This window comes from Bos javanicus, chromosome 21 (assembly GCF_032452875.1).
Source record: "Bos javanicus breed banteng chromosome 21, ARS-OSU_banteng_1.0, whole genome shotgun sequence".
Taxonomy (NCBI): Eukaryota; Metazoa; Chordata; class Mammalia; order Artiodactyla; family Bovidae; genus Bos; species Bos javanicus.
In genome coordinates, this window is record NC_083888.1 from 68,625,374 (window position 1) to 68,635,040 (window position 9,667).

The 9,667-nt window shown below is 66.0% G+C and overlaps 1 protein-coding gene across 6 annotated transcripts; it reads left to right on the forward strand.

The window, feature by feature from the left end:
* The first annotated feature begins 1,272 nt into the window (after window positions 1-1,272).
* Window positions 1,273-8,314, forward strand: PLD4 (phospholipase D family member 4). Of its 6 annotated transcripts, XM_061395553.1 has the most exons (10): window positions 1,273-1,461; window positions 3,653-3,858; window positions 4,468-4,651; window positions 4,835-4,955; window positions 5,158-5,285; window positions 6,105-6,305; window positions 6,946-7,085; window positions 7,196-7,361; window positions 7,436-7,532; window positions 7,845-8,314. In XM_061395553.1, the coding sequence occupies exons 1-10, from the start codon at window positions 1,288-1,290 to the stop codon at window positions 8,045-8,047; spliced, it is 1,620 nt and encodes a 539-aa protein (XP_061251537.1). In that variant the 5' UTR covers window positions 1,273-1,287; the 3' UTR covers window positions 8,048-8,314. The 6 variants fall into 6 exon arrangements, with proteins under 6 accessions (XP_061251537.1, XP_061251534.1, XP_061251536.1 ...); XM_061395550.1 differs by having other exon boundaries at window positions 1,369-3,858; XM_061395552.1 differs by having other exon boundaries at window positions 1,369-3,858; window positions 7,440-7,532; window positions 7,845-7,934.
* The last annotated feature ends 1,353 nt before the right edge of the window (window positions 8,315-9,667 follow it).

The following is a 9,667-nucleotide window of genomic DNA, read 5'->3' on the forward strand; positions in this document are numbered from 1 at the left end:
GCTGCAGCCACGCTTGACGCTGCTCTGTGTCTCCAGATGCAAAACCCATGGAGCACGCTGGGAAACTCTTCTGAAAACGCCCAGCACCGTCTTGGAAAGTGAAGATGTTAATGAAGGAAAACGGGCCAGTAGACTCAGGTGTCCAGTGACTCTACCCAGGAGCAGAGGCCACCTCGGCTGTGGTCTGGAGAGGAGGGCAGACCCCCAGGCTGAACTGACAGGGTGTCTAGAAGAAAGCACAGGGGTCTGGGGGTAGCCAGTGGCATCTTCCCCTTTCACCTCTCAGCACACTCACGCCGGCCCCAGGACTCTGCCCGGGAACCGATACCCTGTCCATGGTCACCCAAAGGTCAGCACCCTGGACAGGGCCCCTGCAGCCCTGTCCTGCTGGGGTCTCGCAGGCAGGGCCTGGGCACACACCCAGACCTCATCCAAAGAGGACTTTGAATGAAGGAATGGGAAAGGGTCCTGTCCTCAGAGAGTTCCAGGCAGATGGGAGAAGGGGTGGGGCTAGGGAGGCAGAGGCCCGCGCTGGGAACCCGGGCTGAGCAAACTATAGCCAGCCTGCCTTTCAGACAGCCCAGGGAGTGGCCAACCTGCATTCTCCAGGATGGAGGTCCCAGCTGCCTCCATTTCCCAGACTCCCTTGCAGCTACATGCAGCCATGTGACTAAGTTCTGAATCATGAGACGTGAGTGGAAGTGCCCTGTGAGATTTTCAGGACGTCTTCCCGGATGTCTGCCCTTATATCCTGCTCTGCTAGGAACAGGAGGCAGTGACTGAGCTCCAGCAGTCATTGTGTGGCCATGAGGCTGCCAGGTAAGCCTAGGGATTGGGAACTGAGAGTTGGAGGGGCCTGGTTCCCAATGGCTGCAGAGCCAATACCATCCCTAGGCTGCCAGTATTATGGGGAAATAAACAATGTTGCTCAAGACCTGGTTCTTTGAGTCTCGATGCACGCGTGCATGCTAAGTCACTTCAGTCATGCCCAAATCTGTGCAACCCATGGGCTGTAGCCTGCCAGACTCCTCTGTCCATAGCATTCTCCAGGCAAGAATACTGGAGTGAGCTGCCATTCCCTTCTCCAGGAGATCTTCCCGACCCAGGGATGGAACCCACGTCTCTTAAGTCTCTGGCATTAGCAGGCGAAACACTAGCACCACAAGGTCTGCACCAAACCTAGCTCGGATGCACAGGCCTGTGACTTGGGGGTAGGGGTTGGGGAGGGATCTTCTCTGGCTGTGAAAGTTCTCAGCCCCACCCTCTAGCTGGCTCACCCGGCTCCAGATGTCTGTCAAGGGCGCAGAGGGAGGTACGGAGGATGAAGAGGAAGTGGCCAGAAGGGGAAGCAGCAGGCTGCAGAGAGGAGGCAGGTGGGAGGTGATCGCGGTAACGGCCTGCAAGCTGACGGCCTGCATCTGTGGCAAAGCCAAGATGAACGCCAAGGCGGGACCCTTGGAGGTAAGAGCCAGCGAGGCCAGATGGGAGGGCCGGACCGAGGGCCCTGAGAAGGGGGCTTTAGTCCACCGCCCCTGACCGGTGCTGCCAGCAGCCCTGGGCCCAGAGGGTCACGAAGCTCCAGTGCGACCTGCGGGTCATCATCCATCCCTCCAGTGGTGTGTGCAGCCAGGACCACAGGGCCTGGGCTCTCCCGGCGAGCTCAGCCTGGGGTGGGCAGCTGCACCCCAGGCCCTGCAGGGTGGCAAGTCCCACCCTTTCAGCTGGGATCTGCCCAGCACAGGGCGGGGGTAGCACGGAGCTGCCCCCCGGGGGTCTCCCAGCCCAACACAGCCTTGAGATGCCAGTGCTGGTGGGTCACCCTCTCCCAACAGCCAGTCCCACCCCTGGACACATGGGGTCCTCAGGGTCGAGCTGCCCAGAGCCCCCTGGACGGCAGGCCTCCCCAGGCCCTTGTAGTTCACAAGGGGGTAGGTGGCCTGGCAGTCATCTCCGCTGGGTGGCCCCTGGGTGGGGCTGCGGGGGCAGGGCACTCCCACCTTCTTGTGAGCCTGGCCCGGGAACCCGCACAGGGCTGCACCCTGATCGCCTCTCCTGAGCATCAGTGAAGGGTCTGGGAAGCCCCCCTGGGGCAGGGAGGGGAGTGGCAGACCCCCAAGCTCCCTTCTTCAGGGTGTAGGGGCTCCTGGTGGGGAGGGGTGCCAGGCCTCGGGCTCTGAGCCCCTTCTCTAATTCCAGGGCCCCCCGCCCCCAGGCCCAGCTCCCATGGCTGCCCCTCCCCCATGGAGGCTGGCTGGGGGCCCTGCAGGAGGACACCCCCAGAACCCAGGGCCTGTGCGACAGCCTGGCTCCCTGGGCCCCAGTGCCCAGCTGAGCTGTGCTCACAGGCGGGCAGCGTGACCCCAGCCCCAGGCCCCAGGTGGCACTGGCCACTCGCCATCAAGGCCAGGAGGGAGGGCTGCACCTGCCCCTCACAGAAGCCTCAGAAGTTGGTTGGTGGTGGGCGCCGGGGAGTGGGGTTGGGGGGACCACATCTCTGTGCATGGACCCCACCCCGCACTTGAGGGAGGGCAGCCTCAGCTCAGAGCTGGGGAGCATCCCGCTTGGGGTGGCATTTGAGACTGCTCTGGGGAGGGGAACAACTCCAACCGGATCCAGTCTGCCTGGCTTCCAGCTCCTTGTGAGAGGGACCACTCTGAGGGGATAAGACCTCCGTCCCCAGCTGGCTGCAGAGTTCTGGGGCAGAGAGAGACCCCCGCCAGCATCAAGGGGTCCTGACTCAGCCCCCAGCCCCCAGCCCCCAGAAGAACAACCCTCCCTCTGTGCCAGGCCCCCAGCCAGGACCAGGGTCACTGCCCGGCTCCCAGGAGGGGCCAGCACAGGGCCAGGATGGGGGGCCCAGCCCAGGAAGCAAAGCAGCTATTTATGAACCAGCATCGAGAGGACCCAGCCTGAAAGCAGAAATGGCGGCAGACTTGCTGCGGTTGAAACGAGGAACTGAGATTCAGACGCCCACACCGCACTGGGGGGCGCCGAGAGGGAAACCAGCAGGCCATACACGCCCCGGGCACACACAGGACGCACGGGCACACAGACACGCACATGCACACACAGACACACACACGGATGCACATGCACACAGGATGCACACGCACACGCACACACACACACGCGCCAGTGCTGGGTGATGGACTCAACCCCTTCAGGCCAGGCCAGGGTGAGGGTCACCTGGGCCAGGAACAGGGTCTGCAGGGTCCCCACGAGGTGGCCTCCCCGCTGCCCAGCTGCCCGGGAGTGTGGGGTCACCACGCCCAGGCCCAGAGCTGCGGGTGATGCCGGTCACCCCGCCCAGGGGCTGAGGCCTCTGCTGCACACGGGTGGCCCCGGCGTGGCCCGGCTCCACACTGCCCTGTGGCCCGCGGGAGAGGGCAGTCAGCACTGCGAGAGTGGGGGCCCGCAGGAGGGGCTGAGCCGCCACACAGGACCCCCGGGACAGAGCGGCAGGGGCAGAAGGAGCCACGAGGGGCCAGGACTCCCCGCCCAGGGGCTGCTGGCACCTGTCTGGAGGACCCGGGAACACGTCCAGCCCCCAGGCCGTGGCCTCAGGCCTGCCCTGGCCAGCCCCTCCTGGCGGCAGGGGTGGTCTGTCTCAGGAGAGTGCGGCCCCCGGGACCCGGGTGGTGTCTTCCTCCAGCTGCAGGTGCGGGGGACGCTCGTGTTGCTGTGCCTGGGCGCCGTGACCCTCACCTGCCTCCTGGGGCTGAGGTCCTCCCCTTCCGCCTGGAGCCAGGGCTGCCCTGAGGAAGGGCCCGCCAGGCCTGGGGGCCTTGGCTCCCGTGTGGACTGGGATCCTCGAGGACGGGAGGCCCGGCGGCGGCATCAGCAAAAGGACTCCTGCCGGTGAGCAAGCCGTGGGCTCCGCGGGGCAGCGGCGGGCGGGCAAGCCCGGGAGGCTCTGCCCCAGACGCCCCTGCCTTCCCAGCCTGGGTCTCCCCAGAGGGACAAGCACTGTCCTTCTTCCCGTTCTCTGGGAAGAGGCAGGTTCCGGGAGGGTGGGCTGGAGGCAGGGGGTCGTCAGGGCGGGATGAGGAGTGCTCTTGGCAGGACACACAGGCTGTCACCCGGGACTGGGTGGCCGTCGCATCCCTCCCGCCTGGGGTAGGGCCACAGGCCCCGCCCCTCCCGGCCGTCCCAGGGTCCTGGAACCTCAGAACCACACAGCACACCCCCTGACCGAGCCCTTCTGGGTCAGTGTTGGTGACTCCAAGGGCCTCCACACCCACAGGAGCCCAGACCCAACAGCTCTGAGGGGAGCACGCTGGGCTTGGGTGGGGGTGGGGACTGGCACCAACCCCTGACTCGGGCGGGCCCCCCCCGGGCACTCCTGGTGTCAGGCCTGCCCTGCCCCATCCGGCCTGGGCTCTGCCTCCCGCTTGCTGACTGGGATGGAGCAGGTGATGCGAGGCTGGCCGGCTGCTCTTATGCTCACACCCGGCACCCCCTGTGCAGGCTCGTCCTCGTGGAGAGCATCCCCCAGGACCTGCGATCTGTAGCAGGCAGCCCGGCCGCCCAGCCCCTGGCCCAGGCCTGGATGCAGCTGCTGGACGCCGCCCGAGAGAGCGTCCACGTGGCCTCCTTCTACTGGTCCCTCACGGGGCCCGACATCGGGGTCAACGACTCGTCTTCCCAGCCGGTGTGTGGCCCTCACCCCTGACTCGGAGCCCGCAGGCTGTGCCAGGGCCAGGCACACAGCAAGGCCAGCAGGCTGCCCGTCTGTCTGACCGAGCTGTGGGCAGTTGGGGCCGCCTCAGGGGAGATCTGGGCCCCTCCTTGTGGGATAGGGTGGTCTCTCTCTCACCCTGGCCTGCTCTAACAGGGCGAGGCCCTCCTGCAAAAGCTGCAGCAGCTGCTGGACAGAAACGTGTCCCTGGCCGTGGCCACCAGCACCCCAACTCCGGCCAAGAACTCCACTGACCTGCAGGTCCTGGAAAGCCGAGGTGGGAGCCTGCCATCCTGGGCCCGGGGGCCAGCGAGAGCTCTGGGGCTGCCTGGGGAGGGGCTGGGAGCCTGGGGGAACCCCGGGCCGACCAACGCCTCCTTCTCCCACCTGTAAAGTGGGGGTGAGGACACCGTCCATGGGGAGGAAGGAACTGGGCTCAGCACGACGTGGGCTCACCCACCGCTCTGCCCCCTTGTCAGGCGCCCAGGTGAGACACGTGCCCATGGGAAAGCTCACTGGCGGCGTTTTGCACTCCAAGTTCTGGGTGGTGGATGGGCGGCACATCTACGTGGGCAGTGCCAACATGGACTGGCGGTCCCTGACACAGGTGAGTCCCCGAGCCCCAGGAGGGGAGGCCCCCTGGAGCTCGTCTGCCCTGGCACCCCTGACGGGGTGGGCAGTCATCCCGGGGGATGGAGGCAGGTCTGTAATGCCCCTGTGGTAGAAACACCCGGAGGCTGGTTGCTGCTGCTAAGTCGCTTCAGTCGTGTCCGACTCTGTGAGACCCCATAGACGGAAGCCCACCAGGCTCCCCCGTCCCTGGGATTCTCCAGGCAAGAACACTGGAGTGGGTTGCCATTTCCTTCTCCAATGCATGAAAGTGAAAAGTGAAAGGGAAGTCGCTCAGTTGTATCCGACCCTCAGAGACCCCATGGATTGCAGCCCACCAGGCTCCTCCATCCATGGGATTTTCCAGGCAAGAGTACTGGAGGGTTACAGGACTCTAAAGGCACTGCTGTAGAAGGTCGCTTACCCGCCTGGAAACACGGTCAGGTCACCTTGTCCAAGGGGCCATGCGGACAAAGCAGGAACCCTTTCAGGAGAAGCAGCGCTTTAGCCGTCAGCCATCAGCAGCGGTTGTCGATTAGCAGTGAAGAACGAGCTGTTTTTCTTTGGGCACTGATGCTTTCTATTGTTTTCTGGCAATGAACACGTATTGGCCTTCGATCATAATGTGTAAGAAGAGCAAGGACCCACTGGGCTCCCCTCCCTGTAGCTCCCCTGTACACGTGGATTCCATGATGCTGCTGCAGACTGGCTGCCCAGTGGGGGTGCGCGCCTGCCGGGCAGCCTTGGCCCGGTTGGGGGGGTCCACCCAGCCCCACACAGCGCCCCCCGCCCCTGCAGCACTGCCGGATGCCCACAGGTGAAGGAGCTCGGTGCCGTCATCTACAACTGCAGCCGCCTGGCCCAGGACCTGGAGAAGACCTTCCAGACCTACTGGGTGCTGGGGACACCCAGGGCTGTCCTCCCCAAGCCCTGGCCTCAGAACTTCTCCTCTCACATCAACCGCTTCCAGCCGCTCCGGGATCACTTTGACGGGGTGCCCACCACTGTCTACTTCTCGGTAAGGGTGGACAGGCCCTGAGGCCCTTCTGAGCCCCTGCTCTCTGCCCGGCCACACCCACCAGAAGTCTCGCCCACCCGGGCCTGCCCTGCAGACCGCGGCACCTGCGAGGTCCGCGGCTGTGGTCCCCGGGGTGACCCCGGCAGAGGACCCTGCCGTCATCATCCACAGGAGACAGGCGGCCTGGGTGGCGGGGGACGCTCTGTGGCCCTGGGAACCTCCACGCACATCGCTGGGTGGGGTCTGACTCAGGGAGCAGGAAGGGTAGCGGGGGCGGGTAGGACCAGAGCACCAGTGATGGTGTCCCTCCACTGCAGAGCGGAGGGAACTGGGGGACAGGCGGCCACAGCCACCAGCCAGGAACCTCCCTGGGGTACGGGCAGCTACCCCAGTGCTCGGTTGCAGTGGAGACCTGGCCTCAGAGGAGGGACACGTGTCCCGATGTGGGAGTCCGGCTGAGCCCCCCAGGGAGCTTCCTCGAGGGTCAGGCCAGCCCAGGGCCCCACCCCTGCGGGCTGCGCCTCCTGCCTTATTCCCAGTTCCCGGGGCTGGAGGGTGGGTGTGTGGTGGGGTCTCGGGCCAGTAACCAAGCGGCTCAGAACCAGGCCCCTTAGGGACCCACCTCCACCCGGCCCCACAGGCGTCGCCGCCTGCTCTCTGCCCCCACGGCCGCACCCGCGACCTGGATGCGCTGCTAGCGGTCATGGGGGCTGCCCGGGAGTTCCTCTACGCCTCGGTGATGGAGTACTTCCCCACCACACGCTTCAGACACCCCGCCAGGTGGGCCGGCTGGGGGCTGTCCTGTCTTCTCGCCTGTAGGGACCCCGTTGGGGCAGGCTGGCAGGGCTCCGCCGGCCCGAGGACCCTGACCTGCCATGCCCCTCCCCCAGCTACTGGCCAGTGCTGGACACGGCGCTGCGGGTGGCGGCCTTCAGCAGGGGGGTGCGCGTGCGCCTGCTGGTCAGCTGCTGGCTCAACACGGACCCCAGGATGTTCCCCTTCCTGCGGTCCCTGCAGGCACTCAGCAACCCAGCGGCCAACGTGTCCATGGACGTGGTAAGAATGCGTCCCTGGGCCGGGCTGGGCAGCGGCCTGTCTGCTCCCCGACACACCCTCTCTGTTCTCCCAAGAAAGTCTTCATCGTGCCCGTGGGGAACCACTCCAACATCCCCTTCAGCAGGGTGAACCACAGCAAGTTCATGGTCACGGAGAAGGCGGCCTACATAGGTGAGCCAGGCGGCAGCCCGCGTCCTCCAGGGCTCCACGCGAGGCCACCCCAGTCTGCACGAAGCTCGTGTCCCCCAGGCAGGGGGCCTGCGTGCGGGAGGGCTCAGGGCTCTCCATGGAGGCAGCCAGCCCTGTGGTCAGCTGGCCCCACAGGGCAGGTGGGGAATCCCCGCACGGAGCTCACTGAGCCCTGAGTTTGCGGGCGGGCAGGGGTGGGACCCCTCCAGCGGCCACAGGGGCCACCGGGCTGGGTGGGGCAGCAGAGGGACCCATGCGGCCCCACCCGCAGCCTCCTGTGCCCGCTGCCCGCAGGCACGTCCAACTGGTCGGAAGATTACTTCAGCAGCACCTCAGGTGTGGGCCTGGTGGTCAGCCAGAGGGCCTCTGGCGCCCAGCCAGGGGTGAGCACCGTGCAGGAGCAGCTGCGGCAGCTCTTCGAGCGAGACTGGAGCTCCCGCTACGCCGTGGGCCTGGATGGACAGGCCCAGGGCCAGGACTGTGTTTGGCAGGGCTGAGGTTCGGCCCTTCCCGGCAGCGGGGTCCTGGCAGCGGGGTGGGGCCTCCTTGCCTTGCCTGGCCCCCAGCCTGGACTCCAAGCAGCTTCACTCGCACAAGCCCTGGTCAGGGGCGGGACTGTCCACCTCAGGGCGGACACAAACCACTTGCTCTCCAAATCTAGCCCCTTTGAACTCCCCGCCTGCTCCAGGGAGCTGTCCGGGATGCCCCTCCCTGACTCCCACGGAGCCGCCATTCCTGTCCACAAGTGGGGCCTCTAGAAAACGCGTGTGCCTCTGTGTCTCTGTGTGCGTGGCTGCGGGGCCGCTCCCGCTTCTGCTCAGCCTTGATATACCTGCTAGGGGCCTGTGTCTATGAGGCCACACCGAGGCGAGGCCAGGCACCTACTGGGGGAGCCCCTGACTCTCACTGGTGTCCAGTCCTGGGCCCACAGGAACCCAGGGACAGGTCAGGGGATGGGTTCAGCAAAGAGAGGCGTTCAGAGGCCTGTCTCAGCCCAGTTCACCATCTCCTGGTTTCTGACCTTGGCTTCAGAGCCCACCTGCCCAGGCAGAGGGCCCCAGACTGCCTGAGGCTAGAGCTGTGGGCTGGTTCAATGTCCAAGAGACCCTGGCAGCTGAGGGAGCCATCGAGTGGACACCAGGTCCACCCTGAGCCACCACCCCTGGGCCCCGAGTCCTCACGATCTCAGAGAGAGCCAGCGGGGCAGCTGTCAGACAGCTAGGACGTGAGCATCCTTGCCTGCCAGGATGGTCCCCAAACCCCGCCAGACCCATGGGGGTCAGGAGAAGATGCCACGGCTCCATGCGGGCCTCCCAGGCATCCAGCGGGTCCAGGAGCTGGTCTGTGCGTGAGCTGCTGCCCCTGGTGCCCACCCCCCACCGCCCCACCCCAGCTGTGCCCCAGGAGCAGCAGAATCCCAGACCGCTCTGCTCCCCCGGCCGCTTGGCCACAGTCCAGGCCGTGATGGGGAGATGGTGAGGGCCCATAGCCAGGGCAAGGCCTGCCCCACATGTGGTAGGTCTGGTGGCCAGCCGCAGAGGCCTGCTCCAAAGCAGAATCCCTCCGCCCCCCGGGAGACCCAGCGTGATGAGGCTCGAGAGGCCTGGGGGCTCCTTCTGGGGTGTGGGGGACAGAGCCTGCCCCTGAGGACCCTGGACCCAGGCCCTTGTGTGGACGGGTCCGCTGCCTGGATGGGGGGCACCAGCCACCTCACTTGGGACAGGTGGGGTGAACAGGCAGTTAGTGGCACGGGAGGTCACAGCTCTCGCCGGGGGCCAACCCCCGCTGCAGGACGCAGGAAGGTGCTGTGAGCTGTCCGTCAGCCAAGCCCGAGGCAGGGCCCCAAGAGCAGCCTCCAGCTGGCGAGGAACGGGGCCCCGGGCCACCCAGCCAGCAAGGAACTGACGGCCACTGGCAGCTCCGTGAGTTTGGGAGGAGGCTCCTTCCCAGGTTTTATCTGGGGATGAGACAGGGGCCTCGTGGGATGCGGCTGAGGGCTCCCCAGAGCCTCCAGCACCACGGCCCCAGTAAGTCAGACGTGACTCTGTGTGCAGAGAGGCGTGGAGCCCACGAGCCAGGCTGCCCCCCACTATGGTGTTCCCGGGGGGCTGGACTCC